This window comes from Glycine max, chromosome 17, assembly GCF_000004515.6.
Source record: "Glycine max cultivar Williams 82 chromosome 17, Glycine_max_v4.0, whole genome shotgun sequence".
NCBI classification, from domain to species: Eukaryota; Viridiplantae; Streptophyta; class Magnoliopsida; order Fabales; family Fabaceae; genus Glycine; species Glycine max.
In genome coordinates this window covers 33,733,748-33,760,048 of record NC_038253.2, presented here as the reverse complement: position 1 = coordinate 33,760,048, position 26,301 = coordinate 33,733,748, and the positions used below count along the sequence as shown (strand labels likewise).

Sequence of the window (26,301 nt, the reverse complement as noted above, 5' to 3'; positions counted from 1 at the left end):
CCACCCTCCCCCTCCGTGAACCACCAACACAAGAAAAAACCAAAATCATCTTGCTCATACTATTCATTTCCTTCCCTAGAAATCGAAACGTTAGAACAGAAACCCACGCGAACACAGTAACCCACTCACTCACGCGGCCTAAAGCCTACACCAACCACCACCATCAGCCGACACCCACACCCACACAACCCAAACTGTAACCGTTTCCACTCTGAAGCTTAAACGATAACATAAGAACAAAGGTAGTTCACTTTTTTTTTTTTCTTCTAAGATTCAAGGCTAGATCTAGGCTTTATCAGTATTGGTTTTCAAAAAATAACGGTGGATTTGAGAACTAGGGAAAAAAAGGAATTCAAAACATGTAGTTTTTTTAAAAAAAAGGAGGAGTTTCTTTTTCCGACGCGGCGGCGCCGCCACCCATGGCCGGCCAGCCACTGCGCCGGTAAACAGCTTCCGGCGGTGTGTGGTTAGAGAGAGAAGAGAGCTTCTGAAGCGTTTCTTTAGAGAGAGGAAGAAATTGGATTTATGTTATTTTAGGGTTTATTTTCGAATTTATACTGCTGCCATGACCAATACTATGGTGCACGCGGATCTCTGTGTCCCCATGGACCATCAGGGTTGAACCGTTAGATCCTAGATCTAACGGCCAATGTTATCCCCTGTTTTGATCAGATGCGTCTCACCTCTTGGTTTTTACTTTGTTCTTCTTCTCTTGTGACGTTTGATTAAGATCTAATGGCTAAGACTGTGCCTCCCCATGATCAAATCTGGACGCTTCGATCAATCTGACGATTCAGATTTGATCTGTTAAGCCCACTTTTTATTTTGAGCCCATTTCCTTTTTTCTGTTCCTTCTAGTATTTTACTTTCTGCACCCCCTTTTCTTCTCTTTTTTTTTTTTTTTTTTTTTTTTTTTTTATTACTTTTTTTATGCATCATATTTACTTTATGCCCTTGCATTTTTTATTTTCTTTATTTATTTTCCAGCACCATATCTATTTTACGTCTTGCATTTTATTTTCCAGTATCATATTTATTTTTTGTCTTGCATTTTTATTTTGTTTATTTTTATTTTATGCATCGTATTTACTTTATGTCTTGCATTTTTTATTTATTTTTAGCATCATGTTTATTTTATGTCTTGCATTTTTATTTTCTTTTTTTATTTTATTTCCAGCATTATATTTATCTTTATGTCTTGCATTTTTTTTTATTTATTTTTAGCATCATGTTTATTTTATGTCTTGCATTTTTATTTTCTTTTATTTTATTTCCAGCATTATATTTATCTTTATGTCTTGCATTTTTTATTTATTTTTAGCATCATGTTTATTTTATGTCTTGCATTTTTATTTTCTTTTATTTATTTCCAGCATCATATTTATTTTTATGTCTTGCGTTTTATTTTCTTTATTTATTTTATGCACCATATGTATTTATTGTTTTGTATTTCATGCATTTTATTATTTCTTCTAGCATATTTATTTTAATGCATTTGAAATTTTTATTTATTATTGTCAATTAGAATGTATCTAGGTCCAATGTAAATAAAAATAAAAATGAGAATCTGCACCGACACTCACATTTATTTTTATGTTTTCCGCCGAGGACGATCATGTGATTTGAACCGTATCCGAGGAAAAGGGCCCTCACTTGATCCAACGTCATTTTAAGGGATCCGGCGCGTTTAGACTTATCTCCGTATAACTAAAAAAAAAAAAAAAAAAAAAAGAGAGTCAAACAAAAAAACCAAAAAAAACTTTCCATAATCGAAATTTCAAAAAAGGGGTCAATCTTTATCCTTTCTTTCTTAATCAAATCTTTAATCAACCTTTAATCAATCTAACTTTTTTTTCAATTTAAAATCAATCGAACTCACTTCTTTTATTTCTTCTATGCCTTTTCGGCCTCTTATCTTGCCTAAACTCTTCTTTTTTTCGAACTTTAAAATCAATCAAAACCAATCACTTGACTTTCTACCCCGAACTACATGATTTTGATCCCATTCGGGTATGTAGGCAAAAGACTTTGTCTTTCCAAATCAATAAAAATAACAAAAACATTTCTTTTCCTTTCCCTCGAACCTATCTCTTTAATCTTTTCACACTTGAGCATTTATTTCAAAACAAATAATTAATTTAGCATAAAGATAAAATAAGCAAGAGGTTCCTATAGAGTACTATAGACGTTTAGGGTGCTAGTACCTTCCCTTTGCGTAACCAACCCCCGGACCTTTGATCTCTCAAAAATAGGGTTTTTTCGAGCTTTCTCCCTTTTCTTCGGAAAAATAAAAGATCGGTGGTGATCTTAAATTGCGAGTCAATGCTAATCAATAGCTTGATATCCAAAAATCACCGCGACACTATGAATTGTTAATAGTAATAAGTATGTGTAGGTAATATAATGTTATTTAATTTCATATTAATGATTATTTCAATTACTCATAGAATAATGAATGTTAAATTATATGATTATTGGTTTATGGGTAATTGAAATTCATTGTTATAAGGCATTTATGGATCACCCAAAGGTTGATTAGTTGTTCTTATAATTAATGAACATAATTGTAGGTGATTTGTTTGTATCATTAGTTTTATTTATATACCCAAAGGAAATAGATACTACTAATTGGTGCATATTTAATTGCCAAATAATATTAAGAATTTTATTAGCATCATCATGTTTGTATGTTGTGTGTTGGTGTATCACCCAGGTCCATTTGCTAAGCTTCTTCAGAAACATGACATTTGTGTGTAATGCACAATGTCTGGTACACCACAACAAAATGGTGTATCATAAAGACGTAATAGAACACTAATGAATATGGTTAGGAGTATATTAATCAATTCAACTTTACTCGTATCATTGTGGATGTATACCTTGAAAATTACCATGTATTTGTTGAATAGGGTTTTTAGTAAGGCAGTTCCAAAGACACCTTTTGAACTGTGGATGAATAGGACACCTAGTATAAAACACCTGCAAGTTTGGGGTTACCAGACATAAATAAGGATTTATAATCCACAAGAAAGAAAATTGGATGCAAGAACAATTAGTGGATACTTCATTGGTTATCCAGAAAAAACAAAGAAATATGTTTTATTGTCTTAATCATAGTATGAAAATTGTCGAAACTGGAAATGCAAGGTTCATTGAAAATAGTGAAATAAATGAGAGTATAGTTCCACGAGAAGTGGAAACTAAAGAAGTTAGAGTGCTAGTCCCTTTAGCTTGTGCCTCTAGTGGTAAGGTGATTGCTCCTTTAGTTATTGTTACAAACAATAATGAAGAAGCACAACACAATAATGAGCCTATGATACACAACGAACCTATTGTAGAAGAATCACAAGAAGTAGCATTAAGGAGGTCTCAAAGAGAAATTAGACCAGCTATTTTGAATGACTATGTGGTATACCTACATGAAACAGAAATAGACTTAAGCATTAATGATAATGATCCAGTTTCATTTTCATAAGCTGTAAGCTGTGATAATTCTGAGAAGTGGTTAAATGCCATGAAAGAAGAGATAAATTCCATGGAACATAATGGTGTTTAGGATCTTGTAGAATTACCAAAGGGTTGTAAGAGAGTTGGTTGTTAGTGGGTCTTCAAGACTAAATGTGACTCTCATGGCAACCTTGAATGTTACAAGGCTAGACTTGTTGCTAAGGGGTTTACTTAGAAAGATGACATTGATTATAAAGAGACGTTTTCACCGGTCTCACGGAAGGATTCTTTTAGGATTATCATGGTATTAGTAGTCCATTATGACTTGGAGCTACATCAGATGGATGTGAAAAGTGTCTTTCTTAATGGAGATTTAGAAAAAAATGTTTATATGGACCAACCAATGGGGTTCTCAGTTGAAGGAAAGGAACACATGGTGTACAAATTAAAGAAATCAATATACGGTCTTAAGCAAGCTTCCCGCCAATGGTATTTGAAGTTTAATGATACCATTGTTTCCTTTGGATTTAAGAAAAATATTGTTGATCGATGTATATATCTGAAGGTCAGTGGGAGTAAGGTTATTTTTCTAATCCTGTATGTTGATGATATAATGCTTGCAACTAATGATCTTGGTCTTCTTCATGAGACTAAGAAGTTTATTTCTAGTAACTTTGAAATGAAGGATATGGGTGAGGCAAGCTATGTGATAGGGATAGAAAGATTTTGAAATAGATCACAAGGATTGTTAGGCTTGTCTCAGAAAGCATATATCAATAAAGTACTAGAGAGATTTAGGATGAAAAAGTGCTCAACATCACCTGTTCTAATTCAGAAATGAAACAAATTTAGTCTCGCACATTGTCCTAGAAATGATCTGGAATGAAAACAAATGGAAGCAATTTCGTATGCATCATTTGTTGGGAGTATTATGTATGCTCAAATTTGTACTCAACCAGACATAAGCTTTGCAGCTAGAATGTTAGGCAGATATCAAAGTAATCAAGGAATGGAACATTGGAAAGCTGCAAAGAAAGTTCTAAGATACTTACAGGGAACAAAATATCACATGCTTACATTAGGAGGTCTGATCACCTCGAAGTGATTGGGTATTCAGACTCAGACTTTGTTGGATGTGTGGATACAAGAAAATCCACTCTTTGCTTTGTATTTTTCTTAGCCGAAGGAGCAGTATCATCGAAGAGTGCAAAACAATTAGTTGTTGTTGCATCTACCATGGAAGCTGAATTTGTAGCATGTTTTGAGGCTACAATTTAGGCTAATTGGTTGTAGAACTTTATTTTAGGGCATGGAATTGTCAACGGTATTGTTAGACCGTTGAAAATGTATTGTGATAACTCCGTAGCAGTATTTTTATCTAAGAACGACAAGTACTCTAAGGGTGCTAAGCATATGAAATTGAAGTACTTTGTTGTGAAAGAAGAAGTTCAAAAACAAAGAGTGTCAATAAAACATATTAACACAAATCTTATGATAACTGACCCTTTGACAAAGGGATTACCGCCCAAGACATTTATAGAACATGTTAAAAATATGGACATTATTGTTATTGATGATCATTAAGTATAATTTACCTTATGTATTTTTACTGACACTCTGAGCTCATTTATGATATGTTTCTAATTACCTGTTCTCTATGTTTGCATGTATGTTTGTGTTAGAGTAATGTTAACAGGTTTGTCTTGAATAAAGACATTATGTTAGATCAATTATGTAGTCCTAACTAATGATCATATTAAGGAGAAAACTAATTTGTAGTACATGAAAGGGATTGTGTCAATTAGGTGATGTACAACTACCATGACTCAAATTGGTTCATATTTTTAATCATGAAATTATGATGTACCCAATGTATAAAATAGTTTAGTCATTTTTTAATGCGCATTATGTTAGTTTAATCTATTTATTTATTTAGTCCATAATGTTTAGTAATATCACATAAGCCAAGTGGGAGAATGTTAGAATTGATGTCTCATGTGAGAGAAATGTGACTTATGTAGGGATTAATAAATAAATAATTAATAATTAAAGAGTAAATTGTAATTGGGTTAAATAGGAAAAGTTTCTAGAGGTAACTGCTACTTGATGAAAGTAATGATTATAAAAGGGAGTTAATACCCACTAACGTGAAATGAAGTCTCATTCCTGACAGAAAAGTGTTCTCTCTAATCTATAACCATCACAAACTTAGAGAGGTAGAATAGTCAAGGGAGTAAAATGTTTTTCTCGTCTTCCAAGGAAATCAAAGTACACCGGAGAGAAGCTTCCCTATGTAGAAAATTACGCATTATTTATTTATTTATTATTTGTGAGAATAATAGGTTTCAAGATGTTGTTGGTTTCCTATAATTGATAATCTAGGAAACGTTTAATTTTTTTAAAGAACCGTTTATCAAACTATGTATCCCAAAAATTGTTCTTTATTGGCATTTGATTTCTCAAATAAACAAAAATTAACGATCAAAAGTCAGAACCTAAATCTAATGCTTGACCAATCAGAACTCATACTTAACCACTCAACATTACATTTTCATAACATAATCTAACCGGATGAACAATGCAACGCAACAACTTTTGGGAATAAAAAATTAGCATTCACAATACGCCTAAAACAACTTCCTCCTAAACCCCTAGGATTGAAACCGAAGCCACAATCACACAAGAGAGTGAGGTTACCACAATAAGGAGGCGCTAGCAGCGTCAGAGCAAGCTCCCAATCTCAATAATCTGGCAGTCGCGGCTGAAGATGTGGCGGCAGACAAAACGTCGGCCCATAATCAGAAGGCGGAGGCAAACGGAACTACGGTGGATAGGGACACAACAACGATCGGTGATGGTGAGGCCCTGGAGGCGGATGAGACCTTGGATTGAAAGGCGGATTCTGGTGGTGCAACATTTGGTTCGAGAAGCTTCCACCCTCGGCACGACGGAGTCCTAAATTGGCGTCGCGTATGGAGTGCAAGTGTGCGTCGCCAGAGACGAAGGGACATCTGCCGGGTCCTCGGTGCTACAAAACTAATAAAAAGTGAGTGTTTAAGTTGGTGAGTGCATGGATGAGTGAATATTGTGATAAGCACATGTGTGAGGAGAGAGAAAGAGAGAGTATGAGTGGGTGTGAAGACATTGAGGCGGTGGTGGTTGCGACGCTGTCGGTGGCGGCGATGAAATGAATGATGGGAGGAGTGTGTTGCATAGTAGGAGAAACATAGACGAAGTGAGTGAAGTGTGTGCGAGTAAATGAGTTTGGCGCGTTCATGCACGCCATATGAGGTGACGCGTGGGGGTGGCTTATTTATCTGAAAATCTTATAAGGAACCCAAAAATCGAAATAGACATATTTTTGCCCAAAATCATCTAAGAAGCAACAAAAAAAATTAAATGTATCTTTCTAATCCTTCAAATTTTAGTTTTTTTTTCATTTTTCATATTTTAATTTTTTTAATCCTTCAAATTTAAATTATTTTTTTCTGCTTTAAAAATTTATTAATCAATTCAAAAATCAATTTAATTATTTTTATTAATTTGATTTTGATAATTTTAAATTATCAGAAAATTATACTTTAAAATATAAATTAAAAATTAAATTCAGCCAGTAAAACATTTCCTCAAATTTTTAATTTTATTTTTTGTTTAATTATGGAAAAGACTAAAAAAACATTTAGTAATTCCAGAAAATAAAAAATAATAATTTTAAACTCAGAGAAATAAAAAAAATTAAGTTTGAGAGATTAAAAACTTAAGAAAAAAAAATTCATAATCATAACTAATAGGTAGAGACAACGCCGTTTGAGTCGCGTCTGATAATAAAAATACACAGTGAGCTCTCGCTTCTAGCCCTAGGGCGCTGCTCCCGATTTTCTCTCTTCGGATTGGTACTTAAGTTGTTCTTCTTTAATTTATCTGAAATTTTGCTTACTAATCTGTATAGCGATTTCGTCAGTTTCATTTTCAAAACCATTTCATTTAAGCTTTTTGGAGTAGTAAATATATCATTATCAAAATCGAGCATGTTGGTTTTAATAATTTGTGTGAGAACTGAAAAGGTTAAAATGAAACACTATTTGTTAGAGTTTATCACACATTGAAGCTCGAAGGTTTCATTGTTAAGTTTTTGTATTCAAATTGCTTTGTGTTGTAGATTTTTACTCAGCTTTTGTGATTTTAGAGTGAATTGTGAAATGGGTTGGAAAGCTGCTGAGAAACTCATTAGGCACTGGAAAGTTGTCAGAGGGGATAATGTAAGCCAAGCCAAATCCTCCACCATATATGTTGTTGCTTGTTCTTTCCCACTTTCACCTTTTATTTTGAAATAAATAATAGTTATTGACTCATGCATTTATTCATTTGTAACAGGTTATGATAATAAGGGGCAAAGATAAGGGCGAGACTGGGACTATTAAGCGTGTCATTCGCTCTCAGAATCGTGTCATTGTTGAGGGTAAAAATCTGGTGAGTGATTAACACAGCACTCATCATCACAATTTAGGCATTCTATTGTTCTAAAGTCCAATATTCTATAGCTTTTGCGGAAGTGTTTGTAATTTTCACTCCATTATCAATGTGTCTTGCATCAGAATCTTTATTAATTATGTAATTGGGATTTGAACATGTGGTTGTGTAAATTTATAGGTGAAAAAGCACATCAAGCAAGGGCAAGGTCATGAAGGGGGCATCTTTACAGTTGAAGCTCCAATCCATGCCTCCAATGTGCAAGTTCTTGACCCAGTGACAGGGTATGCACATTTATTTGTTGAGAAAATTGAACTGGTGATTGCATCTCCTTAGGTTGGGGATGACACATCAATTAACCAACTTTTACTTATGCAGGAAGCCTTGCAAGATTGGACACAAATATCTTGAAGATGGTACTAAAGTCAGAGTATCAAGAGGAATAGGATCATCTGGGTCCATAATCCCTCGGCCTGAGATCTTAATGATAAGAACTACCCCACGACCTACTGTCCGTAAGTATCTAGAAAGCTTATGTTTTTTTCTTGTCATGGCAAGAACCAAGAGATAATTGATTGAAAGTGAGGAACTGAAAATGTACTTGGATTGAAATGAGAAAGGTGTGTACAACAAGCCCATAATGTGGCTTATGTAGACTAGAGAGAGAAAGTTACTGATCACTTTGGTTTAATTTTAGAGATTATATCGATTAATTATAGGTATAGTCGATGGTTATTATGATCAATTATGTGAAACAAGTTTCCAAATATGCTTCTTTTTTGTGATTTTGGCTTCTACAAGTACTTGAGAATGAAGTATAATATTTATTTTACTTGATTGAATGTGATTCTTTGTGAAACGTAACAGTTTTGATAATGTATTTAAAATGTGGAAATTGGTTTTCTCTGTTTGCTACAAGGAAGAGATAATGAAGCCTATTGGTCAAAGATAATGTAGTTTATCTGTTTTCAATTATCAATTATTCCAAATATACATTTAAACAGTTTTCAGAAACCCAAAATATCTTATCCTATTTGTTATTTATTTTTGGCAGTTGGTCCCAAAGATACTCCAATGGATCTTGTCTTGGAGAAGACTTACGATGCTAAAACAGGAAGGGGCATGCCTGAGCTTTAAGGAGATTAGGTACCTTATTCAAGTTAGGTAGTTGCTATCATGATGAACAAGATATGGAGTGAGTTTGTCACAGGCTTTCTTTATCGTGATTCTGTTAAATTGCTTTCAAATTTCTGTGTTTAATGTGATCATGAGTTTCCAATAGCTAAAAAACTAATAATTTGTTTTTATCTTTTCCTGTTCAATTGATGTGATCTCCTTTTAAGGACGGTTACTTCACCTTCACTCCATAATTGTTGAAGTGAGTGGAAATTGGAAAAAAAAAACTTGTTTGATTGTTATGGTTCTAGTGATTTAATTAATTGGGTTCATCCATTCATGTTTTATTTGAGCTAGATTCCCCCCTCTCCCTCCCCCAAAGGCCTTTTAATCTCATGTCACAGTCTATATGGTGGAACTCTTTCTTCCTGTTTCATCAAACCTACTGTACAAAGTCAGGTTGCATGAAAATGGTAAAAAAAAATTTATCTCAATTTTATGAAAAGCCTCTGAGAATAGCTAACTCAGAAGACTAACTTATTGGGTGACTTTTTTTTAATGGTGTTACTATATTTATATTTGATCAAATCCTCAATTTGATCTTCTGAAGTTACATATGTCACCGCATTAGTTCTTAACAAACTTTGATCACCAAATTAGACCTTCAAAACATTTAAATCATCATATTAGTCCTCCAAAGATTGTCACCAAATTAGTCCCTTAGAGATCTAGAATATTATATTACCACATAGGTCCTTATATAGGACTAAAATGGTGACAAAAAGAATCTTTAACATTGTGTTTAGATAAAGCATTTGAAGAGAACAATGCAATTTTCAAGGGTATTCTGATTGCTACCCAATAAAATGTTCTGTTTGGGTATTTAATAGAAGGATTTAAAGAATTCTCTAGCATTGTAATCCGATGTTAAAACCAGGAATTTAAAATTCCATCAAAATAAGTTGGATTTTAAATTTCCTCATTCTCCATCTTCATCCAATAGTACCCAGCACAAACAATCATACCTCCACTGAAAGTCATCTCTGCAACTCAGTTATGCCTTCACGCGCAGACGGTAGACCTACAATAAGGTTATCAAACTCGACAGTTTATGTAAACTCGTGAGAGTTCCATAGACTCAACTTGTAGATTCAACTCGAAAACTCGTAAGAGTCTACTTCATATAAAAATAATAATAAAATATCTACAAATAACATACCAATTAAACATTTCAATAATATAATAAAGCAAATAGTAAATCATAAATTTCACAATATTTAAATAATCAAGTCTAGTAATGCATCACTGCTAGATAATAACTTGCCGATATTATAGTAGTGGTAGATCATTCCCATCGAGGGTTTGATGTTATTAGAGAACAAGGGTTTGATGTTATTAAAGATAAGAATTTTTTTATTCGGGAACAACACATTAAATGAAGGTATGTTGAACACTATACAGACAGAAAACAACCAAAATGACTTACATTTTGGTCTAATTTTTTTAACTTGTTGACTCGTTGACTTAGTAGTAAACTCGAGAGTCTACCGAGTTTACTTAAAGTTTATAGAGTCTACACAAAGTCTATTAAAAATAGAGTTTACACACGAGTCAACTCATAGAAGGTAAGTGGACTTAGTTAATTCGTAAGAGTTAGCGAGTTAACTCGAGAGTTTGATAACCATGTTTGCAACCACCATCAAAACTCTCTCCTCCACCACTTTTCCCTTGCTGCTGTCAGCCTGTCACTGTAACAACCCAGCCCAAGTCATCTCCACTTCTGCACCATCCTCTGCCAAAACTGCACTCCCATTAGCACTGCCAGAACCTCCATGCCTAGCTCCCCATAGAGTCGTTGCCCTTCAAATTAGTCTACTTCCATTTCCAAGTCACGGTTCTCCTGAATAGGCTCGTGACTAGTTCCTTAGCTTTTTGTTATATTTGGTCGAACCCAATACCTATGTTTTGAATCCCAATGGAAATACCTGCAAAGTTTAATAATTCAAACATATGATGTCACAATTGAATGGAATTTGATTGCTTCAATAACAATTCAATTGCTTTGTATTTCAAAATCTTGACATTTTAAAACACTTCATCCAAACTGTTAGGGACTAATTCGGTGACCAAAAGTTTTGGAAGATTAATGTAGTAATGTATGTAACTTAAGTTCTCTATATATTTTGACTCCAAAATATACTCTATTACATTAATGTCCTTGGTTTTGACAAGGAACTTCATTATGGGAAGGCAACAACATTGAACTCCCTAAACCAAATATTTCTAGAGGATTGAGCTAGGTATTGAGATTCCAATACTGTATGAGTGAACATTTGGTTGAGGTTTTTAGTGGCAACCGGTGGTGATTTTCCTAATCCATCGAAATGAAATGCAGCAGGTCTAGTGGAGGTCCGTTTTGTGGAAAATATGTGCTGTTAAGCAAAGGCAAAATTCAAATTATTGGATTTGTTTCCGTTTTCTGATGAATATGTAGAGTGTGCCTACAAATGTCGCTTATTCTTCCTTTCGAAGTAATTAAACTCTATCCCTTCAACCACTTTTCTAGAATTGAAAGTTCAAATCTGTCCTTCTATCAACAAAAATGAAGTGAGGAAATGGTCCAATGGCATGAAGAGATACAACTAATGTTTGTTGTTTAGTGTTTGAGAAAGAACCATGCAACTCGGCAAACATATGTCATGCATGGGTAAGGACTAGAGATTGAAAATGTGGAAGAAAAGAAAAGAAGCTTGGCTGGTCAACAAAGGCACAAAATACTGACGTAATATAATGAAATGTATGGCATCGTATATGTTCCACTCCCAATATAGCACAATGAAAAAGATAATTTTAAGTTTGCAGAATGGGATTGGAATAGTAAATTTGAAATTCTTCCCCTCATTACCTTAAATTTGAGAAGATGAACATTTGCGTACTTTTCCCAATTATCAGTGTAGGATTGGTACAGGATTGGGAGTACCAAATATGCTACTTTTTTAAAAAACTTTGAAGAAGATGCTTTTGCCTAAATCAATAGCTTTCTAAAGCACACTAAGAACCATGCCGTTGTATTTTGAATTTAAACTTCAGGATTGATGTTGGAACATTTGCTTGTTTAATTTGCACCATATTCGTGACACGAGATTTCCACTGATTAGATATATGTGCACCTAGGAAAAAAAAGAAGATATCATGTGATATTAAAAAAAGAAATCTGCAGCGTGCCAATCCTAGGCCTTTATTTTAATTTGTGAAGATATCATGAAAATTCTCATTGATATAAGTTCCTGGCTACTGTTTTTCACGTCCGTAATTTATAAAAAAAAAAAAATAATCATCATAATTAAGATCTTTGATTTTTCGATGGAACCTTGAGATATTCCACAAACTTCGGTCCCTCGGATTGACAATGAGACTAATCATGGGTCTCGGATTTAGTAAGTTCTTTGTTTCTCTCTAAAAATATATTCTATAGGGATTAAATTCAAGCTCTTTTCCACAAACTTGACTTGTGTTAGTAACTCAGATTGTGCACATTTTGAACTTGTTACAAGAGTTTAAACTAAAAAACTAACAAGTCCCTAATTGGTTGAAATAAAAAGCAAAATATGGCTAATTAAAACTAGACATCTTTGGCAAACAACTAAAAGTTGTTTTTTTTTTTTTTAACTCAAACAACCAACCTTTAAACAAACTTACAAGCAATCACAAAATGTATAAAGATATTTAAATATTTTAATATGATACCAGAAAAATCTCAACAACTGCATATAGCTACACCAATAGGATAATTAATTTATATAATTTTCTAATTGTATTAAACGATTCTTTCTCGAGTAAGGATCTTCTCCCCTTACTCGAAATTGTCAGTAGAGGAGAGAAAGATACATACATTTTATTTATACATTCTTGGTTCTATCATGTGTATTAATTATATAAATATGTGATTTTTATCATATTTAGAGTAAAAAAAATCAATGAGAATATAAAATAAAAACTATAGAAAAAATTTATAATGAATAAATAAATAAATTAATTTTAAAATGTAAAAGATATCTTTACCTTACATTGTTATAGTCTAAAAAAATTGTGTAAGATAGACAATAATCAGAGATAAAAACTAATAATATTTTTTTATTATAATTTGATTATCTAAATTAAACTAACCCCGTCATTGTTTTTTTTCTTTCAAATCTCAAATTAAACCAATTCAGTTTTATTATTTTTGTATTTAGTCTTACTCTAAAATTGAACCAATCTAACTCAAATACCTAAAAAGTATTACATATTAACTTTCTAATACAGCCAATTAAATGGGTGGAGCAATACGCTTGAGACTATTTTAGTTTAACCTGTTGTCTCAAATTCAAATTTGATATATACAATTGTACTAAAGAATTGGAGGAAGTTCTTTGTTGCTCGTGATTTTACTCATAGAATTATCTTTTGTAGAAAATAAACATGGTAAAAATATATTGTGAGATCAAGAGGTGGAACTAACAACTTTACTATTAGGATAGGATTAGATTAAGGTTTAGCTTTAATTTCTTACTTGTTCAATTTAGTCTTAGTTGTGCTTATTAAGGATATACAAAAGATTATATATAATTACATACTTTTTACATATGATATGGTCTTGGCAGTAAGCTTAAAAGTCTGGCGACATACTTTAAGTAGCAGCAAGACAGAGTATGTGAATTACATTTTTAGCGAGAGATAAGAGAATTTTAGCTCGGAAATAAATTTGAGAGAAAATTTTATACCATGATTTTAAGTTTAAATATTAAGATGATGGAGAAATTAATAAGAATGTTACACATGATATATGTGACATGACTTAAATGGAAAAAAACATACTATAATAAATGATAATTTATTAAATATTTTTTTTCCATTTATATAATTAAATTATAATAAAAAAATAGTATAAGTTTTTATCTCTAATTATTGTCTATCTTACACAATTTTTTTAGACTATAACAATGTAAGGTAAAGATATCTTTTACTTTTTAAAATTTATTTATTTATTCATTATAAATTTTTTCTATAGTTTCTATTTTATATTTTCATTTACCTTCTGTTGCTTCATGCATTGCTACTGATGATTATCATGAGAGAAAATCACATGTCTGTTGTTGGAAGTCTGGGAAGGCATTATCAATGCCGACGTATCGTAAGCGACGGGATAGATTGACGTTTGATGTTGTGTGCTAGATTCTTTATGGTGACCATCGTGCATTTAGAGAATTTAAGTCGATTTCTTTGTTTTTTGGACATATCCGATGGGGTCCATCTATTGTCATACATCGACTAGAGAGGGTTGTGCGATAGTTTGGGTATGTATAGACCATTCCTCCACACCTTATTGCTCCAACATTATCCATAGAAGATATTGATGATAGATGAATTCAATTTTTTGAATACCTTGCACCAGTGGGTCAAATATGTGTTGCGCTTGGACAGTGTCCAGCAGACTACATGGAGTGGTTCTACATGATTTCTCATTCCTTCATGAGTCCGGCCCAGCCTGGAGATCCTCCTAGACATCCACCTGTGTTGCATGATGACATATTCATTGAACCAGATATTCTTCAGCACCTGGTGGCGACAACGATTATGGAAGAAGCACCTACAGATGCACTTATTCATGCAGAGCAGCCTTGACATGCAGTGGTAAAATATATTTTCAATTGTCACTGTTACTCATTATATCTGAACATGCATTAACCTTAAACTTTTTTTTCCTTGTTGTCAATGTCCTAGGAGGCTTGCCAAGCAATAGTTGAAAGGTTGGAAATGTTGCTTAACCTAAGGATAGTGACTGAAGGTACAGAAGCATACACTGTCATAGAAGACTGCCTAAGGATCGCCGAGGTGTGACTGTGGAATGCAGTGTATATGTGCAGTCACGACGAAGGCAGTGTATGGAAGACACATGAAGACCTGTAGGATTTATTACGTTTTATATGATTTTTGTATGCAATATAACTAGACAATGTTTATTATTTAATGTTATTTGAAAAAAAAATTGTTTATTTTCATATGTGTAGTAGGCAGATTTTAAATTAATCACCAAACAATTGTAAATATTGACGTAACAATAAACATTAATTATCCATGCAACCCTAAACCCTAATTAGTCGCGTAACAATAAACCCTACGTAGTGAAGTAACACTAAACCATAATTAGCCAAGTAACAATAAACCCTCAGTCGTGAACTTAAACTAAACCCTAATTAGTGACGTAATCTCATGCATTTTTTTTATCAACCAGGGATTTACACTTTGCCTTCACATTCTTATCAATGTGAAATCGATACAACAAGTTGATACACTTAGGGAATATAGTTTTCATTGCATTCATCAATGCTAGATCTCTATTGGTAACAATAACTCCAGGGATGACATCAAGTCTGAGAAAAAGGCTTCAAAACCGTTCTAGAGCCCAAACAACATTATTTAGATGTTCTCCCTCCATATAAGAAAAACCATTAGAGAATGTCATCCCTGTTGGTGTGACACCAACAAAGTCAAGTAACAGGAGCTTGTACCTATTTGTTTTGTAGGTACTATCTATCAAAAATACAAAATTACAGACATTGCATAACTTGACTACATCAAGATGACTCCATTAGTTATAACAGGAGCTTGACGTACAACATCTCCATCCTTCAATCTATGCCAATGAATATACCGATCCCGTTCAAGAAACTTCATTAGTTGTTGTGTTTCAATATTACTACCTCTTATGGAAGAACGTTGTGCATTTCTTGCATTGTATACTTGTTTGATTGTTATATAATTATTGGTATTGTGCTCCTTCAACGTTAGCAGAATATTTCTTGATTTCACCATTGACTTTGTCATATCATCAATAATAATCTTTTCATCCATTTTCAATCGACCAACATATGAATTTCCAACTAATGACTTGACTAATTCATGATTGTGACTCCCACACATTAGCTTGATCATCCATCCTTCGCCTCCAACCACTAGTTTTCCACATAGCTTAAAGGGACACCCACATTTTCTACTATCAGTATCTGTTCTTACCAAATCTTTCTTCTTGGTCTTATACTGACCACTCCTTTCACAACCAATTAAAACAAATGACGTCCTTCCTCTCATACCAATATTTGTGTCTGGCCTTATAATCACCGCCACAGAATCAATTTCATAAGTAACAGCTTGAGCCCAATTCAAAACATCATCATGGATAGGAAACACCTACAATGCAATCCAAACATCTTTAGTCTTCAAGAGACATTCATTAACTTACTTTAACGACAAAAAATCATATTAATATCTAAGAAGTATTGAAGGCATCAGAACAATTAACATGCTCTGATTTCACACCAGCTTCGTCTTCATTTTGTTCATTCATATCAACTTCTTCAGACATTATACTGTCATGCATCCACTGATCTTTGTCCATCTTAACAAAATATTGAAAAATTTCAATGATAAACAAACGATCCCTAACCACACCATACATATATTTTCACATAATTTTTTTTAATTTTTAACTGCATTTAATAATATAATACATTAAAATTGATAACCATATAATACATTAAAATTGATAACCAAATATATTAAAAAACCAAGAAAATTGATAAGCAAGTAATACATTAAAATTGATAATCATATATATTAAAATTCCTAATATTTTTGTATGTAATTATAATTCATAAAATTATAAGCACTAAAAAACCAAGTTTAAAATAAAAACAACTCAAATAAATTAAAGTCTAAATTATTTTAAAATAAATATCACTTCCAAACTATAAAACAAAAACTTGCAAATGAATTATGAAACTATAACTATTTAAAAAAAATTAAAATATAATACTAATTATATTTAAATAAACAATAAAAAATTAAAAAAAAAACACTTACGGATTGGTAATCCGTAAGTTACTTACATATTGTCAATCCGTAAGTTATATAAAATTTACGAATTATCAATTCGTAAATTGTATACACAAAAAAAATCTAGATCTACAAAAGTTGTAGTTTACTTCCTTTGTTAATAGTCACACCAACCACTATCACTTGCCGACATACCACCGCAACCTTTGTAGCTCAACCAAAGTAACACAAAGCACCTCTCCTCTCATGAGAATGAATGAAAATGCAGAAAAAAAAAATGAATGAGTGAAGAACGTAAAAGAAAGAAGTAAAAGGGGTATTTTTGGAATATAAAAAATTGTTGGGTGCACAATGCACAAGCCAACATTGAGGCATCCTATCTGGGCTTTTCCTAATCAAGTTTGACCCAATCAGACCCTGTTAAGAGGAGTTCCTAGGAAGGCTAATTAATCTTAATCACAACTTCACAACCGTCTTGTTTAGTGTTTGAGTTACATGGACCACATACATACACATGTCAGATGTGTGTGATAATTTGATGATGCTTGAAGAGAGAGTAGAGAAAGAAAAGAAAAACATGGTTGGTGAAGGAGAAAAGCCGAAGGCAGTGATAATAGGAGGTAGCATAGCAGGGATATCAAGTGCACATGCTCTCACCTTAGCTGGTTGGGATGTACTTGTGCTTGAGAAAACCACCTCACCTCCAACTGGAAGCCCCACTGGTGCAGGTCTTGGACTCAATTCTTTGTCCCAACAAATCATCCACTCTTGGCTTCCACCACACCAAAAACAACTCCTTCACAACACCACTTTAACACTCACCATTGATCAGGTGCCACCCTTTTTGGTTTCATGTTTTGTAATTTTGCGTTAATTACTTGTCAACATCTATCTACCCTTAATTTTCTAGTTATTCTTTATTGTTTCTTTTTTACTTGTTTCAAGCTGTCTCAGTGTGTCTAGGGAGAGAATTATCTTGCTTATTTTTATGCTAGAGTGTGGTGTCCCTAAGTTATGTTTTCATTTATAGGAGTTATAAGGTATCTAGCGTGTGATTGAAGGGAGAAGGGGGAGGGAGAAGTCATGGGTTAGAATTCCTCCCACTAACATTCTAACAAAACTAACAACTAAAAAGTTGTTTTTTTTATGAGTGATCAGGTTGTGTTTCTTAAATAAGTGTGATAACCTTGCCAGTGTCAATTAATTCAACTAATATCTCTGAATTCTGATAATGATTTGTGGATGTTCTAAAGTGAATATTGCAGTTCTATTAACATTTAAGAGACTAAGAGACAAGAGATTGATCAGATTAACTTAGATTTTGTGTTTCTCTGAATCTGAAGATTTGATCTTTAATCGTGCCGGATGGCATTATGTGATTCATACATCGTATTGTAGAATAAGGCTTTTGTTGTTGTAGTCAAAATTGTTTCTCTGAATGAATGGTTATCAGTTGATAGTTTGCTATGTAAGATTCCAGGCATAAACCAGTGAAAAGAACCCTTTTGATTATCTTGATGTGTGGTTGAAGTAGAAATCCTATCAGAAACTATAGTATTTCTCATTAAAATAAAAGTCTTACCTTTTTTCACTTGAGCAGAACCATGCAACTGATAGTGAGAAGAAGTTTAGCTGGACATTGACAAGAGATGAGAGTTTTAACTTCAGAGCAGCACATTGGGCTGATCTCCATGGCCTTCTGTACAATGCACTGCCACCAAATGTATTTTTGTGGGGTCACCTTTTTCTCTCAGTCCATGTTGCTGATGATAAGGGTTCAGTCATAGTAAAGGCTAAAGTACTAGAAACTGGCAAGATTATAGAGATAGTAGGGGATTTTCTTGTTGCGGCAGATGGTTGTCTCTCTTCCCTCCGCCAGAAATATCTCCCCGATTTTAAACTCAGGTTTGTATTTTCAAAATGACTACCTCGCCTAGTGGGATATGGCTTTCTTTGTTGTTTGTATTTCAAAATAGAGCTTACATTAACTTTTCTCTATCTTTCTATCTGTAGAAAGGTCCTCTAAGGTTTTAGTATCTTTTACAGATATTCTGGCTATTGTGCTTGGAGAGGGGTTCTTGATTTTTCAAAAATTGAGAATTCAGAAACCATCAATGGTATCAGAAAGGCATACCCTGATCTAGGAAAATGCTTGTACTTTGACTTGGCCTCTGGCACACACACTGTGTTGTATGAGCTGCAAAACAAGAAGCTCAATTGGATTTGGTATGTGAATCAGCCTGAGCCTGAAGTTAAGGTAGGTAACTTTGTTCCTCTCATCAAATGGTGGATTATAATCCTGAAAAGATTTTTTTTCTCCTCAAAACATGTTCCTAATAAGGTCTATAAACTTTCTAGCATAGTCTCTATTTTGATCTAAAATCTAGCGTGTATTCACACATCCATTTGTTGCCACATCAGCTAGTGCTGATTGTATTTTAACATTTGGGGGCAAAACTTTTCACGTTTCAGGGAACATCGGTGACAATGAAAGTAAACAATGACATGATCCAGAAAATGCACCAAGAAGCGGAACAAGTTTGGATTCCTGAGTTGGTAAAGGTCATAAAGGAAACAAAGGACCCTTTCTTAAATTTCATATATGATAGTGATCCCTTAGAGAAGATCTTTTGGGACAATGTGGTATTGGTAGGGGATGCAGCTCACCCCACAACTCCTCACTGCCTTAGAAGCACTAACATGTCAATATTGGATGCAGCAGTGTTAGGCAAATGCATAGAGAAGTGGGGACCAGAAAAGCTTGGATCAGCTTTAGAAGAGTATCAGTTCGTTAGGCTACCAGTCACTTCCAAGGAAGTTCTGTACTCAAGGCGTCTTGGCCGATTGAAACAAGGGCTAGTTCTACCTGATAGAGAACCTTTTGACCCAAAGTTAATTAGGCCAGAGGACTGCCAGGAGCTTCTACTGAGGAACACACCATTTTTTAATGATGAGCCGTTGTCACTGCTTTGATACCATCTTACATTTCTTCATCTGATTGCTTATAGCAGTGAGTTTTATGACTGCTTTGAAAATAGATGTCTTACTTAGCACCATCCATACATCTGTTTGCACACTGATAATATTTTGGACCCTTTCCCATAACTGATTTGGTGCCTTTTGGCCTCAAATTTTTGTTTTTGCTATTAATAGTTTTATCATCAAGTTTATTTCAGTTGGCCTTTCTTCCCAAAATTTAATGAATTTTAATTTTTCAATATGAAAGTGGAAAAATTACAAATTGTGAACCGTGTGTTCAATCTTGAGATTTATGTATACATATAATCTAAGCAAAAGCATTCACACTAATTTCTATCAAATAACATTCGCATACATAATTCATTATCATATACACCAGTTCTATCAAAATTACTTCAGGGGCTTGTTTGATTTTCTTTTCATTTTTTTAAAAATATTTTCTAAACCAACTCAACCATTTAAAGTCTATTAAGTTTTGAAATCTGTTTCCAAAATAAGTACTTTAAAAAAAACAAAATACAGAAACAACTTGAAGATGTTTCCCTTTGTACTTCTCAATGGCAGCAAACGGAGAGAAAAGAACAACATTGGAGAGAAGCTTCTTAGATAAAGAGAGAACACAAGCTACATGTCCCAATTATTCGTTTATCATTTTAAGTTTAACATGAGGCGCAACCTTATGTGTTTGGACTTTTCTGGACTGCAGCATATAAGGCCAAGATTTGTGGGTACACGTACACAGTGAGAGGATGCTTCATATGAGGCACGTTGTTACATTGAAACTGCACACTGCAAAAGACAGCTCGTAAAACAATAATTCTTTGTGGCAATTCAATTTCTTCAATATGCAAAATTTTAACTTTATATTTTAAATAGATGAAATTTTAATATTAAAATTTATAGAAAATATACACAATCTAATTTTTGAAATATTAATTAAAAGATATTTTCAATTTTTAATAATTTATAAATATAAAATATTGATAATTTTAACTAGGGTTGTTTTGTCTGACCATAATCAGTGATGTTTTTAAACCGACATCAACCAAGACTATTTTTCGGTCGACATCAAATAAGATTTTTTTTTCTCAAAGTATGCCGGGAATATTTGTCAGCTGACGTCAGTCGGGACTATTTTTTTGCTAACGTTGGTTGAATCTATTTTTCAGTCGATGTTGGCTAGATTTTTTTTACCAATGTCGACTAGAGTTTTTTTGGTCGACACCGACTAGGGTCTTTTCGAATGACATTGACCAAGGCTATTTTTAGTCAACGTTGGCCTAAAAACTCCTAGCAGGCATTGACAAAAAACTCTATCCAATATCGGCTAAAAAATAGCTTGGTTGATACCGACCAATGGAACTTACCCGATGTCGGCTGAAAAACATCATTGGACAACATTGACCGAAAAATCCCTAGTCAAAGTTGGCTAAAAAAATAGCCCTGACCAATGTCAGACAAAATACCCTACCCAACATCGGATATAAAATAGTCTTGGCTGATGTTGGCTAAAAAATAGCTCTGACCGATGTCGACCGAAAAAACTCGAGTGGATGTCGACTAAAAATAGTCATGCCCGATGTTGGTCAAAAATACCTAGCTAGTGTTAGTAAAAAAAACCCTAACCAACATTAACCAAAAAACCTAACTAATGCGGTTAAGAAATAGCTTTGGCTGATGTCAGCCAGAAAACCCTAGTCGATGTCAGCAAAAAAATCCTAACCGACATCGGCTAAGAAAATCTAGTTGACATCAGCCAAAACACCCTAGCTAACATCGGCTAAAAAATAACTTTAACCGATATTGGCTAAAAATAGCTTTGGATGATGTTGGCTGGAAAAACCTAACTGACATCAGTTGAAAAACCCTAACAAGTGTTTACTCAAAAGTTAGTCATGACCGATGTTAGTAGAAAAAATCTAGCCAACGTTGGCCAAAAAAATTATTCGTCAATATCAACTGAAAAAACTTGGATGATAACAACCAAAAAAATCCTTAGCCGACATTAGCAAAAATTTCCCATGAGTGACGTTAGTGAGAAAATAACCCTAACCAACATCATCTAAAAAAATCTTAGCTGATATCGCCAAAAAATAGTTTTGGTTGACATCATACAAAAAAAATTCTAACCGAAAAAACCTCAGCCAACGAAAGTGAAAAACAACTTATACCGATATCGACCGTAAAAACTTTGGTCACCCGTAATTGTGAGTGTTGAGCGAAAAAGAGTCGCGAGCAAGAACGTGAGTTAGAGTGAACATCTCCAAAAAAAATATTCAAATTCTATATTTTTTGAGAGAATTTGAAATCTCACTATTTTAGTCAATCAAAATGATTCATAAAAATACCAAAAATTAAATCTCCTTTTGAATACTTCATCCAAACGAGCTATTTTATCATGAATCATTTTAAATTTCTTGAAAAAATGAATTCCCCTGCTAAATTGCTCCATCCAAACATAGGGTAATAGAGCAAGACAAAAACTGATTTCATCCATTTAGCAAGTTTTCCTATTTTTTTTTTTAATTTTTAAGAACTAGAAACTGTTTTTGAAAGTGAAAATAAACACATCCTAAATAAATTAATACTTGGATACAACTGCGGTGTGCCCTAACATAAATGGTAACTTTTCTTTGATGTGCATCAAAAAATCAATTTAAGTAGAAAAATGTTAACAGGGACTTGGTAGTTACCTCACCTTACCCCAAAAAAAAAAAGTTACCTTCTTAAATAACACTTTTTTTATAACGTTCTTAAATAACACTTTTTTTTATAATGTTCTTAAATAACACTAATCAAAGAGTATTAAAATTTTAGAAAATAAACAAATAATACAAGTGCGCTTAACTGTATTCTAATAGTAATTTAATATGGCAAAAATAATAAAAAAAGGGGGGTTTACTTTAATATAACAATAATAATTATTAATTAATGCAAACTTTTTTCATTGCTATTCCATCAAATTAATTCTGACACCAACTCCTTGCTGACATTCATAATCTCAGACTCATCACTGTTAATCACAAATTCTTAGTAAGAATAATCTCTGAACCCAAATAGAGACCCCCGCATTTCAACAAAACTGCTTGTTGACTTTATTCACAAGCCCAAATAAATTTACCTTTTTTTATTGATTAATGAAAGATTTAGTCCTCCAAAAATATTTAAATTCAACCAACAGACAGATATCTGATGATACACAAGACCTTCTAACAACTCGTTGGTAAATAATACAGCCTAAAGTTGTAATGGAGGCAAGCTATTACGCTGGATTTTACATTTCTACCAACAGGAAACAGAGAAAACTTCAATCCCGGGCAGTACAGAAGATATATTGCGCTATACCATAATTGCATTCCAACACCACATTCTGATACAAGGGAAACTAAACTTTCGTTGGCCATGTTGCTTGAGCTGACATAATTATTCCAACAATAACTCCAAATAGCCCCAGCGCACTACCAAAGATCTCGATCACAAGAATTTTCACAAAGAGAGAGGAGTTCTGGGCATCAGACAATGCACAGCTGCTTCCAATTATTCCTACACACAACCTGCCAGAGCAGAAAAAATTGAAAATGTAATAGAAGAATGGAAAAGGCCACCCTGCATTCATCGGGAGAATTTCCTGCCAAGATATGAGAGGTAGGTAAAAAAGAATACACACCCACAAACAAGATTTGCGAAGCCCACAATTAATCCCGATGCAAAGATTGCATATCCAGCCCTAAGAGACTCTGGTGCATAAATATTTGATGCTGGAACACTTTCTAATTTGGTTTGAAGAATAATAGCCACAATAACACCATATATAGCAACAGCTTCACAGAAGATTACACTGAAATACCACAAAAATCAAGAATCATGTTGTCAAGATGGAACAAATGTTTACATTTGGAACTATATCACCTATGCCAGGATATATGTAGATAATTCACATTTTGAAATATGGTTACTAAGAATTAAGGCATAAGAAAGCTAAATCCCCAATAACCACCCCCACAATTAATGCCACCAATGAGCATTTAATTCTATAAAAAAAACTTAACATAACTAGAACACCACCTCATTCCAGACAATAGGAGTTAAGCCATCCCCCACCCAATCAAACTCTACTGCAACGTGGTGCATTAAAAATAGGGTTTAACAACCTTATTTTACAATCAAAATCTTATTGATAGAGCTTATAAAACTAAAAGTTCTACAATAATCGAGACAAAACATGCACTCAAAGCCAAAAAGAAAACATATTGAGCTCTACCGTAATTGGCTTTCCATGCTCTGATATAAGGCAAACTATCTTTTGAGAGCCATGTTGCTTGAGCTGACATAATAATCCCAAGAATAGCCCAAACATGTAAACAAAGATCTTAATCACAAGAATCTTTAGAGAAGTTAAATAGAGCTACCTTAATCTCATACATTTGAAATGTTGATTCTGAAATTTACATTAGATACTGGGTTTAACAACCTTAATTTTACCACTTTAGTGATTTTGCTAGTAGTTGAAATCTATATTGGAAGGTCAACTGATAATTATATTAAGAGACAAATGAAAAAAGCACCCCCCACACTCACTATCTTTCTCCTTCTCACAAACAAAGTAGTCATAGAATTTTTAATGCTACGTTCCATAAATATCATTCAGCTTTTGTTTGTTTCACACAACAATAAAGGCTTAAAGTTATTTCCCCTCCAATAAACTATCACATATAGATTGTATGCTTGTTTTATAGAAAATCTGTACTCTCAGGAGTCCCGGTGTGCAAAATGCTTTTAAGAAAACATCTTCATATGATCACTTACTCCCGATTTTGTAGAAAGACTATCAATTTATCATTCGTTAATAGAAAAAAAGTATGCCCAATACATAGCAAAATCACTTCACACTCAAAACTAAAATCACAGGTATCAAAACTTTTCTATCAATATATTGCTATTTATCAGAGAAACCAACATTAAGCCACCAATAAATCTTCCCATACAGATCCAGTAAAAGTCATCGACAAAAAAGCACTTCTACATCGATTCCTTGATACCAAACACTTCATTTTATCATAACCTTTCACATTTCCTTTCAGCAGAAAACAACACAACCCATCAGAACAAAACAAACACAACTTTTGTGTGTGGGAAAGTTGTGAACCGCATCATGATGCAATTGCTGCAAGCTCTAATCAATGCAAATTTACCACAATTCTCTCCTCTTCACCTCAACTAACAATTCATCTCCAACTTCCAATCCTCGACCGAAACAAAAACTACACAACCTAACTTCTCTATCTTAAACCGAACGCATCTAACCGAGCACTACAGGAAAAAAAAACATCGTAAAATTTCTCGGTAACTCATCCACTATAACAAAAATCACTGAAAAATAAAACCGAGAAGCACCAAAATTAAATATTTATGGAGTCCAATTAAAAATTAAATAAATATACATAGAGAGTCCAATTATTAATTTTACCTAATGAGATTTTTGGAAGTGATTCGAGGAGCCCTGATTGCAGCGCCGATCAAGCTGCTTCCGGTGATGTAGATCCCCCTGCACGTGCCAGCGAAGCGAATTCGCACGTGAGAATAACGATAAGGTAACGGAAACGGAAAAAGTAGGGCGAGATCAGCGAAGGTTTGTTTACCAGGCGGCGCCGAGGACGGAGACGCCGATAGCGACGGCGATGCCGATGGCGGAGAAGGTGTAGGGCGAGATCGCGACGAGTGCCCTTCCCCAAGAACTCGAATGTGCCACCATCGTCGCAGAATAGTGATCGTGTTGCGAACGGTATGAATGAAATGAATGATTGTGATTGGATCTCAGTGTTGTTCTTTCTGTTAAGTGTTAACCAGAGAGAAAGGGGGAGAGGGAGAGGAGGGACGGAACGCGGTGCCGTTTAACTGCTATCAAATTATTAAATTGGAACAAAAAAAAAAAAACATTACGGATGGGGTCATAGGGGCGAAACTTGTGATTGAAACGGCGCGTCGTTTTGGGGGTGAATGGTGATTATTAGTATAGTGACACTGAAGGCCCAAATACAGGCCCAACCAACAAAAAATGCTTCCATCCCCTTAAATTGCTTCATGCACCTTTTTAAACTTCCTTTTTTTTGGTACTAAGATTAAAAGAGGAGACGCAACTCCTAAAACGTCATGAAGGAGAAGAAAATGGGCAGTTGCCACTTGCAAACGTTGGAATTTTATTAATAAACCTTATAAAATATCAAATGAGCATCAAAACACATTACGTTAGATTATCAAGAGATTTTAAAGAATACCTGGATCCATAGAGCTTGACTAACACGTAGCGAAATCTTACAGCGGTCACAAACAATTGGTTTAATGACTTTTCTTAACCAAATCATCTTCTTCCTTATGGGACCTTCGTTTTATCTTTGGAGAGGATAAATTATTTCT

At 33.8% G+C, this 26,301-nt stretch overlaps 3 protein-coding genes and 1 long non-coding RNA gene across 8 annotated transcripts; 2 read left to right on the top strand and 2 right to left on the bottom strand.

Moving 5' to 3' along the window:
- Nucleotides 1–1,480: 1,480 nt before the first annotated feature.
- On the bottom strand, nt 1,481–2,356 carry LOC106796787 (uncharacterized). The gene is made up of 2 exons (XR_001385912.2): nt 2,205–2,356; nt 1,481–1,707 (listed from the first exon to the last, which is right to left on the bottom strand). It is a non-coding gene; the product is annotated as an uncharacterized lncRNA (long non-coding RNA).
- Nucleotides 2,357–7,258: 4,902 nt separating this feature from the next.
- LOC100499816 (uncharacterized) lies at nt 7,259–9,254 on the top strand. Of its 4 annotated transcripts, none has more exons than XM_014769287.3 (6): nt 7,259–7,340; nt 7,607–7,706; nt 7,822–7,917; nt 8,098–8,201; nt 8,296–8,432; nt 8,972–9,224. In XM_014769287.3, the coding sequence occupies exons 2-6, from the start codon at nt 7,647–7,649 to the stop codon at nt 9,052–9,054; spliced, it is 480 nt and encodes a 159-aa protein (XP_014624773.1). In that variant the 5' UTR covers nt 7,259–7,340; nt 7,607–7,646; the 3' UTR covers nt 9,055–9,224.
- An 8,103-nt stretch (nt 9,255–17,357) lies between these two features.
- On the top strand, nt 17,358–20,083 carry LOC100811757 (6-hydroxynicotinate 3-monooxygenase). 2 transcript variants are annotated; one of them, XM_041011046.1, is made up of 5 exons: nt 17,359–17,740; nt 18,509–18,813; nt 18,955–19,165; nt 19,381–19,470; nt 19,628–20,083. In XM_041011046.1, the coding sequence occupies exons 1-5, from the start codon at nt 17,423–17,425 to the stop codon at nt 19,634–19,636; spliced, it is 933 nt and encodes a 310-aa protein (XP_040866980.1). In that variant the 5' UTR covers nt 17,359–17,422; the 3' UTR covers nt 19,637–20,083. The 2 variants fall into 2 exon arrangements, with proteins under 2 accessions (XP_003550168.2, XP_040866980.1); XM_003550120.4 differs by having other exon boundaries at nt 17,358–17,740; nt 19,381–20,083.
- A 3,045-nt stretch (nt 20,084–23,128) lies between these two features.
- On the bottom strand, nt 23,129–25,689 carry LOC100527177 (uncharacterized). The gene is given in 4 exon segments (NM_001249089.2): nt 23,129–23,441; nt 23,555–23,725; nt 25,355–25,432; nt 25,527–25,689. Coding segments are annotated over 4 exon segments (531 nt in total). The 5' UTR covers nt 25,640–25,689; the 3' UTR covers nt 23,129–23,272.
- Nucleotides 25,690–26,301: the final 612 nt, after the last annotated feature.